We start from the raw sequence: 19579 nt of genomic DNA on the forward strand, positions 1-19579 counted from the left end.
AACACTCCATTTGCCTTCTTCACCAGTCGCTGCACCTGCATGCTTACTTAAAGTAACTAGTGTACAAGGACACCCAGTTCTTATTGCATTTTTTAAAAATCCATTCATGGGATGAGGGCCTCTCTGGCTAGGCATCATTTGTTGCTCATCCCTAGTTGTTCAGAGGCAACCAAATTGCTTGTGTGTCTGCAGTCAAATGTAGGCCAGACCAGGTAAGGATGGCAATTTCCTTCCCTAAAGGATATTAATAAACCAGATGGGTTTTTCCAACAATCGATAATAGATTCATGGTCATCATTAGACTCTTAATTCCAGATATTTATTGAATTCATATTCCACCATCCACTGTGTCAGGATTCAAACCAGGGTCCCCAGAACATTATCTGGGTCTCTGGTTTAACAGTCCAGCAATAATACCACTAGGCCATTGCCTCCCCCTTTCCCAACCTGTTGGCATTCAAATAATAATATGCCTGCCTGTTTTCACTACTAAAGTGGACAACGACACATTATATTGAATCTGCCATGTATATGTCCAAAACATACTGAAGCTTCTCTGCATCCTCCTCATAGCACAAACCCAACTCACATATCTTTGCATCATCTGCAAACTTGAAGATATGACATGTAGTTCCCTGATCAATATCATTAATATTGATTGTGAATTGCTCTTATCTAAGCACAGATCCCTGTGGTACTCCACTAATCACTGCCTGCCATTAGGAAGAAGACCCATTATTCCTACTCTTTACTTCCTGTTTGATATCCAGTTTTTGATCCATTTCTGTACATGATCTCTGATCCCATGCTCCTTAAGTTTGCAAATTAATCTTTTGTAAGGGATTTTATTGTGAGACTTCTGAAAATTCAAGTAAATCAATATTCACTGATTCCTCCTTGTTCCCTTTCCTTGTTATGTCCTCAAAGACTTCTAGCAGATTTGTCCACCTCAGTTTACCTCAGACAACTTCAATGACAGCTCATAGAGTTGTGCAAACAGTGAAATGGGAACAGAAACTCAAACTCAAATGGTGAAAGTAGAAATATAAACACAACATAATCGTTACAAACAGAAACCATATAAGCAAAACGCAAATTGAAACAGTTTTAACAAGAGGCAGTTTTAAAATTTGCACATTATACAAAACTTGGAAGCATTATAAACTGTGATGAGGATAGTGTAGAACTTTAAAAAAATAATGCCAGCTTGGTAGAGTATGCAGATAGGTGCCAGATGAAGTTCAATGTGGTGAAGTGTGAGGAAATATAGTTTGTTAGACTATAAGACCCCATAAAACATAGGAGTGGAAGTAAGGCCATTTGTTCCATTGAGTCCACTCCACCATTTAATCATGGCTAATTGGCATTTCAACTCCATTTACCTGCACTCTCCCTGTAGCCCTCAATTCCTTGCGAGATCAAGAATTTATCAATCTCTGCCTTAAAGACATTTAACGTCCCGGCCCCCACTGCACTCTGTGGCAATGAATTCCACAGGCCACCACTCTCTGGCTGAAGAAATTTCTCCTCATTTCTGTTCTAAATTGACCCCCCACTAATCCTAAGGCTGTGTCCATTCGTCTCCCTGCCTAGCGGAAACAACTTCCTAGAGTCCACCTTTTCTAATCCATGCATTATCCTGTAAGCTTCTATTTGATCTCCCCTCAATCTTCTAAAGTCTCATGAATAAAATTCCAGGATCCTCAGCCATTCATCATATGTTAGGCTTACCATTCCAGGGATCATCCGTGTGAATCTCTGCTGGACAAGCTGCAGTGCCAGTATGTCCTTCCTGAGGTGTGGGGCCCAAAATTGGACACAGTATTCTAATTGGGGCCTAACTACAGCTTTATAAAGTCTCAGAAGCACAATGCTGCTTTTATATTTCAACCCTCTTGACATAAATAACATTACATTTGCTTTCTTAATCATGGACTCAAACTGCAAGTTAACCTTTAGAGGATCCTGAACTAGCACTCCCAGATCCCTTTGTACTTTGGCTTTATGAATCTTCTCATCATTTAGAAAATAGTCCATGCCTGTAATCTTCTTTCCAAAGTGCAAGACTTTGCATTTGCTCGTGTTGAATTTCCTGGACCACTCTCCTAAACTGTCTAAACCTTTCTGCAGCCTCCCCACCTCCTCAGTATTACCTGCCTGTCCACCTAACTTTGTATCATCAGCAAGCTTCGCCAGAATGCCTCCAGTCCCTTCATCCAGATCATTAATAGATAAAGTGAACAGCTGCGGCCCAACACTGAACCCTGCGGGACATTGTTTGTCACTGGCTGCCATTACAACAAAGAACCTTTTATCCCAACTCTCTGCCTTCTGTCAGACAGCCAATCCTCAATCCATGCTATTAATTCATCTCGAACACCAAGGATCCTCACCTTACTCAGCAGCCAACTGTGAGGCACCTTATCAAAGGTCTTTCGGAAGTCAAGATAGATAACATCCATCTTCAAAGAATTATAACAGGTTTGTCAGACCGACCTCCCCTTACTAAATCCATGCTGACTTGTTTTAAGCCGACTCTGCACTTCCAAAAATTTAGAAATCTCATCCTTAACAATGGATTCTAGAATTTTATCAACAACCAAAGTTAGGTTAATCAGCCTATAATTTTCCATTTTTTGTCTTGATCCTTTCTTAAACAAGGGAGTTATAACAACAATTTTCCAATCAAAAAACAAAGAAAATTTACAGCTCAGGAACAGGCCCTTCAGCCCTCCAAGCCTGAGCTGATCCAAACGTACTGTCTAAACCTGTCGATCAATTCCTAAGCATCTGTATCCTTCTGCTCCCCACCTACTCATGCATTTATCCAGACGCATCTTAAATGAATCTACTGTGCCTGTTTCTACCACCTCTGCTGGCAACACATTCCAAATGCCCACCACCCTCTGTGTGAAGTACTTGCCATGTGTATCCCCCTTAAACTTTCCACCTCTCACCTTCAAAGTGTGACCTCTCATTAATGATTCCTTCACCCTGGGAAAAAGCTTGTCTCTATCCACCCTGTCTATACCCTTCATGATTTTATAAACCTCAATCAGGTCCCCCCTCAATCTCCTTTTTTCTATGAAAATAAACCTAACCTATTCAACCTTTCTTCATAGCTCGCACCTTCCATACCAGGCAACATCCTCGTAAACCTTCTCTGCACCCTCTCCAAAGCACCCTCTCTCTTTGGTAATGTGGCGAACAGAATTGTACACAGTATTCTAAATGCAGCTGAACCAATGTCTTACACAATGTTAACATGACTTGCCAGCTCTTATGCTCAATACCCCACCCAATGAAGGCAAGCATACTATATGCCTTCTTGACCACTCTATCCACCTGTGCAGCAACCTTCAGGGTACAATGGACCTGCACTACCAGATCTCTCTGCCCATCAACTTTTCCCAAGGCGTTTCCGTTCATTGTATAATTTACTCTAGAATTAGACTTCCCTAAATTCATCACCTCACATTTGTCTGGATTGAAAACTATCTGCCACTTTTCTGAAACCAAAAGAGAAAATGCTGGAAAATCTCAGTGGGTCTGGCAGCATCTTTAAGAAGAGAAAAGAGTTGATGTTTCGAGTCTAACTGACCCTTTGTCAAAGCCACTTTTCCACCCAACTCTCCAGTCTATCTATATCCTCCTGTATTCTCTGACAGTCCCTTTGCATTCTGCTACTCCACCAGTCTTCGTGTCACCTGCAAACTTGCTGATCATGCCAACAGGGCCCTCTTCCAGATCATTTATGTACATTACAAATAACAGTGGCCCCAACACTGACCCCTGTGGAACACCACTGGTCACCTTTCTCCATTGCAAGAAACTCCCTTCAACTACCACTCTCTGTCTCCTGTTGCTCAATCAGTTCTTTATCCACCTAGCTAGAACACCCTGCAAAGCATGTGACTTCACTTTCTCCATTAGTCTACCATGGGGAACCTTATCAAACGCCTTACTAAAGTCCATGTATATGACATCAACAGCCCTTCCTTCATCTATCAACTGGGTCACTTTTTTTATTAGACTAGATTTCTTACAGTGTGGAAACAGGCCCTTCAGTCCAATTAGTCCACACCGACCCTCCGAAAAGCAATCCACCCAGACCTATTCCCCTATATTTACCCCTTCACCTAACACTATAGACAATTTAGCATGGCTAGTTCACCTAACCTGCAAATCTTTGGACTGTGGGCAGAAACCGGAGCACCGGAGGAAACCCACGCAGACACGGGGAGAATGTGCAAACTCCACACAGACAGTTGCCCGAGGCAGGAATTGAACCCGGGTCAAGAACTCTATTAGGGTATAAAATGAGGTCTGCAGATGCTGGAGATCACAGCTGAAAATGTGTTGCTGGTTAAAGCACAGCAGGTTAGGCAGCATCCAAGGAACAGGAAATTCGACGTTTCGGGCATAAGCCCTTCCTGATGAAGGGCTTATGCCCGAAACGTCGAATTTCCTGTTCCTTCGATGCTGCCTAACCTGCTGTGCTTTAACCAGCAACACATTTTCAGCCAAGAACTCTATTAAGTTGGTAAGGCAAGATCTCCCCCGCACAAAACCATGTTGCCCATCACTGATAAGCCAATTCGTTTCTAAATATAAATATATCCTATCCCTCAGTACCTTCTCCAGCAACTTTCCCACTACTGACATTGGGCTTACTGGTCTGTACTTACCCGGAATATCCCTACTACCCTTCTTGTACAGGGGGACAACATGAGCAATCCTCCAGTCCTCCGGCACCTCATCTGTATTTGAGGATGCCACAAAGATATCTACTAGGGCCCCAGCTATTTCCTCTCTTACCTCCCTCAGCAACCTGGGATTGATCCCATCCGGTCCTGGGGATTTGTCCACCTTAATACCCTCTAGCCTACCCAACACATCTTTCCTCCTTATGTCAATGTGATCCAGACTAATCAAACTTCTATCTCTAATCTCAGCATTCATCATGTTCCTCTCCTCAGTGAACACTGATGCAAAGTAATCATTCACAATTTCACCCATTCTCTCAGGTTCGACACACAGCCTTCCTTTGTTATCCTTTATTGGACCAATCCTTTCTCTAGTTACCCGCTTGCTTCTTACATAAGAAGAAAATGCTTTGGGATTCTCCTTAATTCTGCTTGCTAAAGCTATTTCATTACCTCTTTTAGCCCGCTTGATTCCTCGTTTAAGACTTGCCCTTCTCTTCCAATATTCTTCCTAAATGCGCCACCTCACATTTGGCTGGATTGAAAACCATCTGCCACTTTTCTGAAACCAAAAGAGAAAATGCTGGAAAATCTCAGCAGTCTGGCAGCATCTGTAAGAAGAGAAAAGACCTAGACCTTATGTATGCTTCCCTTTCCCTTTACTTGGGACTTTCCCTGACTCTAGTGACTTTTGAAAGATCACAACAAACACCTCCACTATTTTGTCAGCCATCTCCCTCAGAACTCTAGGATGTCGCCCATTGGGGCCAGGAGATTTATCAATTTTTAGACGTTTTAGCTTTTCTAGCACTTTCTGTTTTGTGATGGCTATCATACTCAACTCTGCTCCGTCACTCTCCTTAATTGTTGGGATATTACTCATGTCTTCGACTGTGAAGACTGACTCAAAGTACTTATTAAGTTCTTCAGCTATTTCCTTATCTACCCGCACTAACCTTGCTGCATCAATATGGAGCGGCCCAATGTCTACTTTTGCCTCTCGTTTGTTTCTTATATATTGAAAGGAACTTTTACTATCATTTCTAATATTACTGGCTAGTCTACCTTCATATTTGATCCTCTCTTTCCTTACTTCTCTCTTTGTTATCCCCTGTTGTATTTGTAATCTTCCCAATCTTCTGATTTCTGCGTAGTGTTGGCCATTTTATAGGCTCTTTCTTTTACTTTGACACATTTCCTGACTTCCTTTGTCAGCCATGGCTGTTTAATTCCTGTCCCCCACCCCATTCAATTATCTTTCTTTGGGATGAACCTCTGTACAGTGTCCTCAATTACACCCAGAAACCCCTGCCATTGTTGCTCTACTATCTTCCCTGCTAGGCTCTGCTTCCAGTCGATTTTCGTCAGTTCCTCTCTCATGCCCATGTAATTACCTTTATTTAACTGTAACACCATTACATCTGATTTTGTCTCCTCTCTTTCAAACTGCAGACTGAACTCTATCACATTATGATGCTGCCTCCTAAGTGTCCGCTTACTTTAAGATCTTTTATAAAATCTGGCTCATTACCTAGCACTGGGTCCAGAACAGCCTGCTCTCTTGTGGGCTCCATCACAAGGCGTTCCAAAAAGCCATCCTGTAAGCATTCCATGAATTCCATTTTTTTGGAGCCACTGGCAACATTATTCACCCAGTCCATCTGCATATTGATATTCCCCATGATCACCGTGACCATGCCTTTCTGACATGCCCTATCTATTTCCTGATACATCTTGCATCCCTGGTGCTGACCACTGTTAGGAGGTCTGTACATAACTCCTATTATGGTTTTTTGCCTTTGCAGTTCCTCAACTCCACCCACACAGACTCCACATCATCTGACCCTATATCATTCAGTATCATAGATTAATTTTATTCCTAACGAAGAAGGCAACCCTGGCCCCTCTGCCCAACTTTCAATAAGTCATAAATCCTTGGAAGTTTAACTGCCAATCCTGAAGTCCCTGCAACCACATCTCTGTGATGCCTACCACTTCATAATCATTCATGGTGATTTGTGCCGTTAATTCATCCACTTTTTTACGAATACTACGAACATTCAGGTAAAGTGCCTTAATGCTAATTTTCTTATCCTCATGATTTCCAACATCTCTAGTAACATGGCCTCAGTTATCCTTCCTTTTTGCTTCATTCCTAGTCTGCCTTGAATTTAAACCCGACACACATGCTAACTTGCTGCTTATCTTTCGACTTGACTCCATACTCACTGTCACTTTCCCTTTCCCTTCTCCCCGACTCATAAGTTTAAAGTCCTAGTGACCATCCTCTTTATCCTTTTCACTCGAACACTGGTTCCAGATCAGTTCAGGTGGAGACCGTCCCATCAGTACAGACTCCCCGGTTCCAAAACTGATGCCAATGTCCCATGAAACGGAATCCCTCTTTCCCACACCAATTTCTTAGCCACGCATTTATTTCCCTAACTTTCTTATCCCTGTGCCAATTAGCGTGTGGCTTGGGCAGTAATCCAAAGATTATGAACCTTGAGGACCTGCAGTTCAATTTCTTGCCTTGTGCTTGAAAGTCCTCAAGCAGGTCCTCCTTTCTAGCCTTGTCTATGTTGTTAGTGCCAATGTGGACCACAACAACAGGACCTCCTCCCTCCCGCTCCACTATCCTTTCAAGCCGGTCGGAGGTTTCCTGCATCCTGGCACTGGGCAGGTAATACACCATGTGGAACCCCGGATCCAGCTTGCAAAGGATACTCTCCGTCCCCTTAATTATAGAATCCCCTATAACAACTACTTGTCTTTTTGCCCACCCCCTTGAATGGTCTTCTGCACTATGGTGCTATGGTCAGCTGGCTCATCCTGTCCACAGCCCTTTTCCTCATTTATACAGGGAGCAAAAATCTCGTATCTGTTGGACAAGGCCAAGAGATGAGGTTCCTCCACTCCTGAACTTAGAATCCCGCTACCTGCCTCACTTACAGTCACACCCTGTTGTGCCTGATCACTAACTGAATTTGAATTACTTAATTTACTGGGTGTGACTGCCTGCTGAAACAAAGCGTCCAGTTAACTCTCCCCCTCCCGGATGTGCCACAGTGTTTGAAGTTGATCCAGATTACTAATTCTGATTGCCAACAATTGATGCAGATGTGGTCACTGCTGTTCACAATGGGATCAGTCAGCTCCTACATCATATAGCTACAGCACATCACCTGTCAAGCCATTTCTACTTATTTAATTAATTTATGAGTTAAATAATTTCTAGTACTTCTCTATGGTCTTATTCAACTAACCAACTAACAGTAAACTTTTAAATCAGTCAGATGATACACAAGAAATATCAATTGAAATGCCTTACCAGCGTCCTTTTTTTTGATTAGAGGAGGAGGTCAGGTGGGAGACACGACACATGTAGTGTCTTGGGATTCAGCCGCTGCCCAAATATATACCCGGCAGCCCTCTGCTCCTCACTGTGGCCTCTCCCTCAGCTGCTCCTTTAAAAACAGTTCACGCATTCTCCCTCCCCGGCAGCCCTCGATTCTCTCCACCGTCTGTCCTCACCACTCTGTAAAAATGGAGCCTGACTTCCAAGACGTACCTTGGAAGTCAGGCTCCATTTTTACAGAGCGGTTAGGCTATAAGATGTAGGAGCAGAAGAAGATCATTCAGCCCATTGAGTTTGTTCTGCTATTCAGTGAGATGATGGCTGATCTGATCAAGCTCCACAAAATGTTCCCACCTTTTTGCCCTAAAGAATTTCACTCAGAGGATGGTGAGTGTCTAGATGGAACTGCCTGTAAAGGTGTTAGGGGCAGAAATTCTCATAACATTTAAGAAATATTTAGATATACACCTCTGATGCCAAGGTATATAAGGCTATATGCCAAGTGTTGGAAGATGTGATTAGAATAGTTAGGTGCTTGTTCTTGACTCGCACAGAGGCAATGGTTTAAGGGCCATTTTTTATGCTGTGGACTTCAATGACTCAATGATTCTAACCTTGATTCCCTTACTGATTAAAAATCTGTCTCTCTCAGCCTCATTTACATTTAACAAATAAGCCAGGACAGCACTCTGGAGTATATTCAGGTGTATATACACATAAGTCATTGAACATAATACATGGCATTTCCTAGACTTTATTAATAGTGCCTTGCAAAAGAAGTAAATGAGAAAAAATCTTCTTTATGCAGCAAATAGTTGTGATCTGGAATGCACTGTCCGGAAGTGTGGAGAAGGTTCATGAAGGCCTTCAATTATTTGAACAGAAACAATTTGCAGGGTTGAGAGAAAAGCCAGGAAAATGGCACTGTCATAAAACTCGTATGGATGACCAGTGCAGATACAACAAGTCAAATGGCCTTGTTTCACAGAGTAACATGTACAGTCAGTGAAAATAGAAACAATCAGAATCAGATGCACAGACACAAAAAGTGTTGAATACCGGAGTTTAAATGCAGGTTGAACAGAGTCCAGTCATATACTTTCCCAGTCAATGTTCACACACCACAAACTCTACACCACTGATTACTTGTTCGCTAAATGTCTACACCAAGACGAATACTCACCCAATTAACATAACTTCAATACAATACAATTTGCTTTTGCCATCAAAGAAAGTGTTGAAATCCTATTCAACTAGATTTGTATTTTCAAAATTTGGCTTCAATCCAATTTGTAGCCATAATAACTGCCATTTATTCTGATCATGAAAACCTACCTGAGCTGATTTCTGGCAATGAAGCATAAAAACTAGCCATCAGAGTTCAGTCCATTAAAAGAATTCCAGTCTCTCAAAGTTTAATATTTTTTGAAAATACAAATAAATCTACATGTTTTTGTGTAGAAGATAGCAGGAACAATAATCATCTGTGTAATTGTGGTCAGAGGTGAACCATTATGTAGAACATAGAACAATACAGCGCAGAACAGGCCCTTCAGCCCTCGATGTTGTGCTGACCTGTGAACCCATCTAAGCTCATCCCCCTACACTATCCCATCATCATCCATGTGCTTATCCAAGGATTTTTAAAATCTGCCTCATGTGGCTGAGTTAACTACATTGGCAGACAGAGCATTCCATGCCCTTACCAATCTGAGTTAAGAACCTGCCTTTGACATCTGCTTTAAATTAATCATCCTGATTCCTGAAGAAGGGCTCATGCCCGAAACGTCGATTCTCCTGCTCCTTGGATGCTGCCTGACCTGCTGCGCTTTTCCAGCAACATATTTTCAGCTTAAATCTATCATCCCGCAATTTGTAGGGATGCCCCCTTGTACAAGCTGACATCATCATCCTTGGAAAAAGATTTTGACTGTCTACCCTATCTAATCCTCTGATCATCTTGTATGTCTCTGTCAAATCCCCTTTTAGTCTTCAGCTTTCCAATGAGAACAGACCCAAGTCTCTCAGCCTTTCCTCATAAGACCTTCCCTCCAGACCAGGCAACATCCTGGTAAATCTCCTCTGCACCTTTTCCAATGCTCCACATCCTTCCTGTAATGAGGCGACCAGAACTGTACACAATATTCCAACTGTGGCCGCAGAAGCGTTTTGTGTAGTTGCAACATATTATGGAGAAAATGAGGACTGCAGATGCTGGAGATCAGAGCTTAAAAATGAGTTGCTGGAAAAGCGCAGCAGGTCAGGCAGCATCAAAGGAACAGGAGAATCGACGTTTCGGGCATAAGCCCTTCTTCAGGAATGAGGAAGGTGTGCCAAGCAGGCTAAGATAAAAGGTAGGGAGGAGGGACTTGGGTGAGGGGCGTTGGGAATATGATAGGTGGAAGGAGGTCAAGGTGAGGGTGATAGGCCGGAGAGGGGGTAGGGGCGGAGAGGTCGGGAAGAAGATTGCAGGTCAAGAAGGCGGTGCTGAGTCTGAGGGTTGGAACTGAGAAAAGGTGGGGGGGGGGGCGGGGTGCGGTAGGGAAATGAGAAAGCTGGAGAAATCTGCATTCATTGCTTGTGGTTGGAGGGTTCCTAGGTGGAAGATGAGGCACTCTTCCTCTAGGCATCGTGTTGCCATGGTCTGGCGATGGAGGAGGTCAAGGACCTGCATATTCTTGGCGGAATGGGAGGGGGAGTTAAAGTGTTCAGCCACGGGGCAGTTGAGTTGGTTGGTGCGGGTGTCCCAGAGGTGTTCTCTGAAACGTTCTGAAAGTAGGCGGCCTGTCTCCCCAATGTATAGGAAGCCACATCGGGTGCAGCAGATGCAATAAATGATGTGTGTGGAGGATATTATGGCTCCGGAACTCAATTCCTTTACCAATGAAACCTAACACACCGGACGCCTTCTTAACAGCACTATCAGTGTTGTAATGTAATTTTGGAATAGTTAAAGTTTTTAGAAATTTCATTCATTTTATGATGTGGGCGGCATGGTGGCACAGTGGTTAGCACTGCTGCCTCATAGGGCCAGAGACCTGGATTCATTTCCCTCCTCAGGCGATTGTCTGTGTGGAGTTTACACATTCTCCCTGTGTCTGCGTGGGTTTCCTCCGGGTGCTCCGGTTTCCTCCCACAATCCAAAAATGTGCAGGTTCGGTGAATTGGCCATGCTAAATTGCCCGTAGCTTAGGTGAAGGGGTAAATGTAGGGGAATGGATCTGCGTGGGTTGCGCTTCGGCGAGTTGGTGTGGACTTGTTGGGCCGAAGGGCCTGTTTCCATACTGTAAGTAATCTAATCAACCTGGGTGGCAACTTTCAGGGATCTATGTACATGGACTCCAAGATCCCTCTGCACATCCACACTACCAAGAATCTTTCCATTGACCCAGTATTCTGCCTTCCTGTTATTCTTCCCAAAGTGAATCACCTTACATTTAGCTGCATTGAACTCTATTTGTCACCTCTCAGCCCAATTCTACAGTTAATCCCAAGTCTCCCTGCAACGTGCAACATTCTTCCACACTGTCCACTACTCCACCGACTTTAGTGTCATCTTATTGCAAATTTACTAACCCATTCATCTATGCCTGCATCTAAGTCATTTATAAAAATGACAAACAGCAGTGGTCCCAAAACAGATCCTTGTGGCACACCTCTAGTAACCAGACTCCAGGCTGAATATTTTCCATCAACCACCACTTGCTTCCTTCTTTCAGAAAGCCAGTTTCTACTCTAAACAGCTAAATCACCCTCAATCCCATGCCTCTGCATTTTCTCCAACAGACCCCTCTCTGAGGATGCAGTTCCAGCCCCACACCATGTCCTAGCTCCCAGCCCTGCCGTATTTTCACCATCCCTGCAGAACTACCCCTCTCTGAGGATGAAAGATCAGTCCTCGGCAAAGGCCTCACCTTCATCCCCCTATGCTCTCGGACTAACGAGTTCAACACGCCACGAGACATCGAACAATTCTTCCGCCGCCTTCGCCTCCGTGCCTACTTCTTCAACCAGGATTCTTGCCCACCCTCTGATGACCCCTTCTCCCACCTCCAACACACCCCATCTGCCTGGACACCCCGTGCTGGCCTCTTACCTGCCCCTGATCTTTTCATAGCCAACTGCCACCACAAAATTAACCGCCTCAACCTCTCCACCCCTCTCACCCACTCCAACCTCTCACACTCGGAACATGCAGTCCTCCATTCCCTCCATTCCAACCCTAACCTCACTATCAAACCGGCAGACAAGGGAGGCACGGTAGTAGTTTGGTGCACCGATCTTTACACCGCTGAGGCTAAACGCCAGCTTGCGGACACCTCCTCCTACTGCCCCCTTGACCATGACCCCACCTCCCACCACCAAACCATCATCTCCCAGACCATTCATAACCTCATCGCCTCAGGGGATCTCCCATCCACCACTTCTAACCTCATAGTCCCACAACCCGCTCCTCCCCATTTCTACCTCCTGCCCAAAATCCACAAACCTGACTGCCCCGGCGGATCCCATTGTCTCAGCCTGCTCCTGCCCCACCGAACTCATCTCTGCCTATCTCGACACGGTCCTGTCCCCCTTAGTCCAAGAACTCCCCACCTACGTTCGGGACACCACCCACGCCCTCCACCTCCTCCATGATTTTCGCTTCCCCGATCCCCAACGCCTTATCCTCACCATGGACATCCAGTCCCTGTACACCTCCATTCCCCCATCACTAAGGACTCAAAGCCCTCCGCTTCTTCCTTTCCTGCCGTACCAACCAGTACCCTTTCACTGACACCCTCCTTCTACTGACTGAACTAGTCCTCACTCTGAATAACTTCTCTTTCCAATCCTCCCACTTTCTCCAAACCAAAGGAGAAGCCATGGGCACCCGCATGGGCCCCAGCTATGCCTGCCTCTTCATAGAATATGTGGAACAGTCCATCTTCCGCAGATACACTGGCACCAACTCCCACCTTTTCCTCCACTATATCAATGACTGTATCGGTGCTGCCTCGTGCTCCCACAAGGAGGTTGAACAGTTCATCCACTTTACCAACACTCTTCACCCTGACCTCAAATTTACCTGGACCATCTCAGACTCCTCCCTCCCCTTCCTAGACCTCTCCATTTCTATCTCGGGCGACCGAATCAACACGGACATTTACTATAAACCGACCGACTCCCACAGCTACCTAGATTACACCTCCCCCCACCCTGCCCTCTGTAAAAACGCCATCCCATATTCCCAATTCCTTTGTCTCCGCTGCATCTTTCTCCCAGGAGGACCAGTTCCAATACCGTACAACCCAGATGGCCTCCTTCTTCAAAGACCACAATTTCCCCCCAGACGTGATCGGCGATGCTCTCCACCACATCTCCTCCACTTCCCACTCGTCCGCCCTGGAGCTCCGCCCCTCCAATCGCCACCAGGACAGAACCCCACTGCTCCTCACTTCCCACCCCACAAACCTCCATATACATCGTATCATCTGTTATCATTTCCGCCATCTCCAAATGGACCCCACCACTAGGGATATATTTCCCTCCCGTCCCCTATCAGCTTTCCGAAAAGACCACTCCCTCTGTGACTCCCTCGTCAGTCCACACCCCTCACCAACCCAACCTCCACTCCTGGCACCTTCCACTGCAACCACAAGAAATGCAAAACTTGCGCCCACACCTCCACCCTTACTTCCCTCCAAGGCCCCAAGGGATCCTTCTATATCCACCACAAATTCACTTGCACCTCCACACACATCATTTACTGCATCCGCTGCACCTGATGTGGCCTCCTCTATATTGGGGAGACAGGCTGCCTACTTGCAGAACGTTTCAGAACCAACCCAACCGCCCCGTGGCTCAACACTTCAACTCCCCCTCCCACTCCACCAAGGACATGCAGGTCCTTGGACTCCTCCATCGCCAGACCATAGCAACACGACAGCTGGAGGAAGAGCGCCTCATCTTCCACCTAGGAACCCTCCAACCATAAGGGATGAACTCAGACTTCTCCAGTTTCCTCATTTCCCCTCCCCCCACCTTGTCTCAGTCCCAACCCTCGAACTCAGCACCACCTTCCTAACCTGCAATCTTCTTCCTGACCTCTCCGCCTCCCCCCACCACCCCCCCCCCCCCCACCCCACTCCGGCCTATCATCCTCACCTCAACCTCCTTCCACCTATTGCATTTCCAACACCCCTCCCCCAAGTCCCTCCTCCCTACCTTTTATCTTAGCCTGCTTGGTACATTTTCCTCATTCCTGAAGAAGGGATAAAGCCCGGAGCGTCGATTCTCCTGTTCCTTAGATGCTGCCTGACCTGCTGCACTTTTCCAGCAACACATTTTCAGCTCATTTTCTCCAACAGCCTACTATGTGGAACCTTGTCAAAGGCTTTACTGAAGTCCATGTACACCATGTTAACTGCCCTACCCTCATCTACATGCTTGGTCACCTTCTCAAAAAACTCATTGAGATTTGTGAGACACAACCTGCCCTTGACAAACCATGTTGACTATCAGAAATCAAATTTTCACTTGCTAGATAATTACAGGCTGTGTTAATAATTCCTTTCTGCCATCATAGGTTCTGTTGAATTGAAGCTGTATGATATGGTCCGAGGAGCAAAGACAGCAAAGCAATGTACCATCAAGATGGCAAAAGAAAAAGCAGGTCCACGCACTTCCATCATAAGAAGCAAGCGGATGAGAGGATGGTGGCCGCTGATCAAAGTGAAAGAGGTGGAAGATGAGGAGGAAGAGGATGAAAGCAAAAAAAAGAAGAAAAAGAAGAAGAAAAAGAAAGTTAATATTGAAGATGTTGAGTTTACTGACAATTCTAACAACACTTACATCCTTCGGGTAAGATGCTGACACTTACTGATCTCTCAAACTGAGATATACCTGAGATTATGGGCATCCCGAGTTAGTAAATTGTCTCTTTGCCTCTTGGTTCCAACTGGGAACAATACCCCAACATTATTCAGTGCAAGGGGAAAGGCACCCCAATGCTGTCCAGTGCAATGGGAAAGATACCCTGACATTAACCGGCACCTAATAAATTGTACCCCAGTCCAGATCAGTTCCTTTAGTAAATTAGAGAAATTGGGATGAAAATTGAAAAACCCATATTAAATCCTGTAGTAGGGGTAATGATACCCTAATTCAATTCGAACCAAAACCAGTGGGTGACCCGATCTCTCCATTTTTGCTGGTCAGGTTCCCTCATTCTGCAACCATTATATGATACTGTTCTCAAAGGGCCTGAATAATGTCCTTCCGTGTGATAATATTATTCTGGGCTGAATATTATACTTGGAGCAGAATTTCCTCCCTCCAGAGCAAAGGGTTGGGGTGAACCTGCTCTTGATTGGCTGGCTCATACTACAGTAATTTAACAGCCGTTGGATATTAATTGGCTTCAGGAGTGCCTTCCTTCACCTATGTTGGTGAATGTGTCTCCTTAGGAAACTGCCAATCAATTAAATGACTGGCAGTGTTCATGTCATAGCAGTGTCACAGGGCCACTACTGGGACTGCTGAGTTTGAGAGGAAATCTGGAGTCATGCCTCAGTCACATTGATAGGCCCCAATGAAAGGCAGGGGTTAAACTTTTGTTGGGAGGACCTCTTGCCTGGTGATCAGTCTGCTGAATTTTTGCAGTGAGCTGGACACATAGTGAGGTTCTCTCATTCATTCACCACTTAGCCCCATGGCAGTCAAGCCACCCAATACCTCCCCAACATGAGTCATGTTGTAATGGGGGCAAGAAGTGGTATATGGCATCAGACCCTGAACCCTTTCCATAATGAGTAACTTTATACTTTTCCCTGGGTGACATCCTGCATTCCACCACCATTCCTCTCCCTCTGCCCACACATCTTCAGGGAAGCTATAACTTTGTGACCCATCACTCATGTTACTCAGTGCCAGTTCTTTTCTGAAATGTTGTTATCTCTAAGCACAGAAAAAAAATTGGTGGCATCATGTAATGTCTTTAAGCGTCAAATACCATTCTACAAATTTTAAATTTTTTTGAGTTTCTTGTGACTATGGTGAAGACTGTTGGTTCTGAGACAGAAAGTTTTAGAATCAAGCTCTGCTCCAGTCTGGATGGAGCAGGGCTGGGAGTTTGCTCTGTTCCAGGAGATGTTAACTGCACCTAAATGTCTGCACCGAGACTAATACTCACCCAATTAACATAACCTCAATACAATACAATTTGCTTTTGCCATCAAAGGAAGTGTTGAAATCCAATTCAACTAGATTTGTATTTTCAAAATTTGGCTTCAATCCAATTTGCAGCCATAACAACGGCCATTTATTCTAATCACAAAAACCTACCTGAGCTGATTTCTGGCAATGAAACATGAAAACTAGCCATCAGAGTTCAGTCCATTAAAAAATATCAGTCTCTCAAAGTTTAATATCTTTCGAAAATACAAATAAATCTACATGTAAATCTACACATTTCTCAGTAGCATCATCAGGATCAGATCCCTTGGCACAGAAAGGAACAGGAACTCTTGCTACCTCTTCAACTGTGCCAGCTAAATACAGACTACAGTCATATCATGGGCAGATGAGGGAGACCATTTTAAAAGACAAAATAGGGAACTTTACGAAACTTTATTCTTCTTTGTGACAGGGTAAATTAGAGGCTGAAATGCAATTGTTGACTGTGGAGGAAGCTGAAAAACGCCCCGTTGGCCTTGGACGGAAGGAACCTGAACCACTTGAGAAGCCCAAGTAAGTAAATAATGATGATGAATGCTGCAAATGTGAAACCACAAAGATTGTGGGAAGAATCTTGTGCCCTCTTGCATGACAGGATTTATAATAGGAGGTGTTTAATTGAGTGGAGCATGATAAGTGTAGGACCCTCACGGAAGTAACCAATTCCAATCTGCCTCTATTTGGAAAGATAAATTCCAAATATGCTATTAAGTCCTACAAATTATACATCTTTCATCACTACAGAGTGTATTGATTCCAAAAGAGAAACTGCTGGAAAATCTCAGCAGGTCTGGCAGCATCTGTAAGGAGAGAAAAGAGCTGACGTTTTGAGTCTAACTGACCCTTTGTCAAAGCTGGAGTTTATTGATTATTCAGTTACATAGCTCATACATTGTATTCTTCCCTTATACTCGAATAGGATGGGATAGTGCAGAAGACATTTTGGTACACTTTCCTTTATTGGTCAGTGCATTGAATATAGGAGTTGGGATGTCATGTTGTTGCTGTACAGGACATTTATAGGCTTATTGTATTCAATTCTGGTCTCTGCTATTAGAGAGATGTTGTTAAACTTGGAAGAGTGTAGAAAAGATTTACAAGGATATTGCCAGAGTTGGAGAATTTGAGCTATAGGGATTGGCTGAATAAACTAGGACTATATTCTCAGGACCATTGAAGGCTGAGGGGTAACCTTATAGAGGTTTATAAAATCATGAGGGGCATGGATAAGAGAAATAGCAAAGGTCTACACTTGAACCTGAGGGGCACCAGTATCCTTGGGGGAGGTTTGCTAGTGCTCTTTGGGAGGGTTTAAACTAACTCTGCAGGGGCATGGGAATCTGGACTGTAGCTTTAGGGTACAGGACCTTGAGTGTAGGGAGGTTAGGACAAGGCATCGATCTCGAAGGAGGGTGCGTGTAAACAGGAAGGTGGCTTGAAGTGTGTATATTTCAATGCCAGAAGTATAAGAAATAAGGTAGGTGAACTTGCAGTGTGGGTTGGTACCTGGGACTTCGATGATGTGGCCATTACAGAGACATTTTTTTTAGATTAGACTTACAGTGTGGAAACAGGCCCTTCGGCCCAACAAGTCCACACCGACCCGCCGAAGCACAACCCACCCATACCCTTACATTTACCCCTTACCTAACACTACGGGCAATTTAGCATGGCCAATTCACCTGACCCGCACATCTTTGTGACTGTGGGAGGAAACCGGAGCACCCGGAGGAAACCCACGCAGACACGGGGAGAAAGTGCAAACTCCACACAGTCAGTCGCCTGAGTCAGGAATTGAACCCGGGTCTCTGGTGCTGTGAGGCAGCAGTGCTAACCACTGTGCCACCGTGCCGCCCACACATGGGTAGAACAGGGACAAGAATGACTGTTGCAGGTTCCAGGGTTTAAATGTTTTAGCAGGGTCAGAGATGGGGGTAAAAGAGGGGGAGGTGTGGCATTGCTTGTCAAGGATAGTATTACAGCGGTGGAAAGGACGATGGAGGAAGACTTGCCATCTGAGGTAGTTTGGGCTGAGGTTAGAAATAGGAAAGGTGAGGTCACCCTGTTAGGAGTTTTCTACAGGCCTCCTAATAGTCTGAGAGAAGTAGAGGAAAGTATTGCGAGGATGATTCAGGAGAAGAGTGAAAGTAGCAGGGTGGTTGTTATGGGGGACTTTAACTTCCCAGATATTGACTGGGAAAGCTATAGCTCGAGTTCGTTAGATGGGTCGGTGTTTGTCCAATGTGTGCAGGAGGGTTTCCTGACACAATGTGTAGACAGGCCAACAAGAGGTGAGGCTATACTGGATTTGGTTCTAGGTAATGAACCAGGCCAGGTGTTAGACTTGGAGGTAGGTGAGCACTTCGGGGACAGTGATCACAACTCGGTGACTTTTACTCTAGTGATGGAGAGGGATAAGTGTGCACTGCAGGGCAAGAGTTATAGCTGGAGGCAGGGAAATTATGATGCGGTGAGGCATGGCTTAGGATGCGTGGATTGGAAAAATAGGCTTCAAGGGAAGAACACAAATGATATGTGGAGCTTGTTCAAGGAACAGCTATTGGGTGTCCTTGATAAGTATGTACCAGTCAGGCAGGGAGGAAAGGGTCTTGTGAGGGAGCCGTGGTTTAATAAGGAATTGGAATCCCTTGTTAAAGGGAAGAGGGCGGCCTATGTAAAGGTGAGGCGTGAAGGTTCAGTTGGGGCGACTGAGAGTTATAAGGTAGCCAGGAAGGATCTAAAGAGAGAGCTAAGAGCAGCGAGAAGGGGACATGAAAAGTCCTTAGTTGGTAGGATTAGGGAAAACCCAAAGGCTTTCTATAGGTATGTCAGGAAAAAAAGGATGACTAGGGCAGGTATCGGTCCAGTCAAGGATAATAGTGGGAAGTTGTGCGTGGAGGCGGAGGAGATTGGAGAGACACTAAATCAATACTTTTCGTCAGTATTCACGCAGGAACAGGACACTGTTGCTGATGTGAATATTGAGTCACAAGTGATTAGAATGGATGGCCTTGAGGTATGTAGGGAAGAGGTCTGGGGAATACTGGAAAGGATGAAAATAGATAAGTCCCCTGGGCCTGATGGCATTTATCCTAGGATCCTCTGGGAAGCTAGGGAGGAGATAGCGGAGCCATTGGCCTTGATTTTTATGTCGTCGTTGTCTACGGGAATAGTGCCAGAAGACTGGAGGATAGCGAATGTGGTCCCCTTGTTCAAGAAGGGGAGTAGGGATAGCCCTAGTAACTATAGGCCAGTGAGTCTCACTTCTGTTGTGGGCAAAGTCTTAGAGAGAATTGTA

At 45.0% G+C, this 19579-nt stretch overlaps 1 protein-coding gene across 2 annotated transcripts in view; it reads left to right on the plus strand.

Annotated features, from left to right (window-relative positions):
- Nucleotides 1-19579, plus strand: part of fer1l4 (fer-1 like family member 4) — a 355704-nt gene that overhangs the window by 312483 nt on the left and 23642 nt on the right. For both annotated transcript variants that reach the window (XM_060836605.1, XM_060836606.1), the window contains exons 40-41: nucleotides 14633-14907; nucleotides 16694-16794. In XM_060836605.1, coding sequence (XP_060692588.1) covers nucleotides 14633-14907; nucleotides 16694-16794 — 376 coding nt within the window. The remainder of the gene's footprint in view (nucleotides 1-14632; nucleotides 14908-16693; nucleotides 16795-19579) is intronic.

Source organism: Hemiscyllium ocellatum, chromosome 15 (assembly GCF_020745735.1).
Source record: "Hemiscyllium ocellatum isolate sHemOce1 chromosome 15, sHemOce1.pat.X.cur, whole genome shotgun sequence".
Taxonomy (NCBI): Eukaryota; Metazoa; Chordata; class Chondrichthyes; order Orectolobiformes; family Hemiscylliidae; genus Hemiscyllium; species Hemiscyllium ocellatum.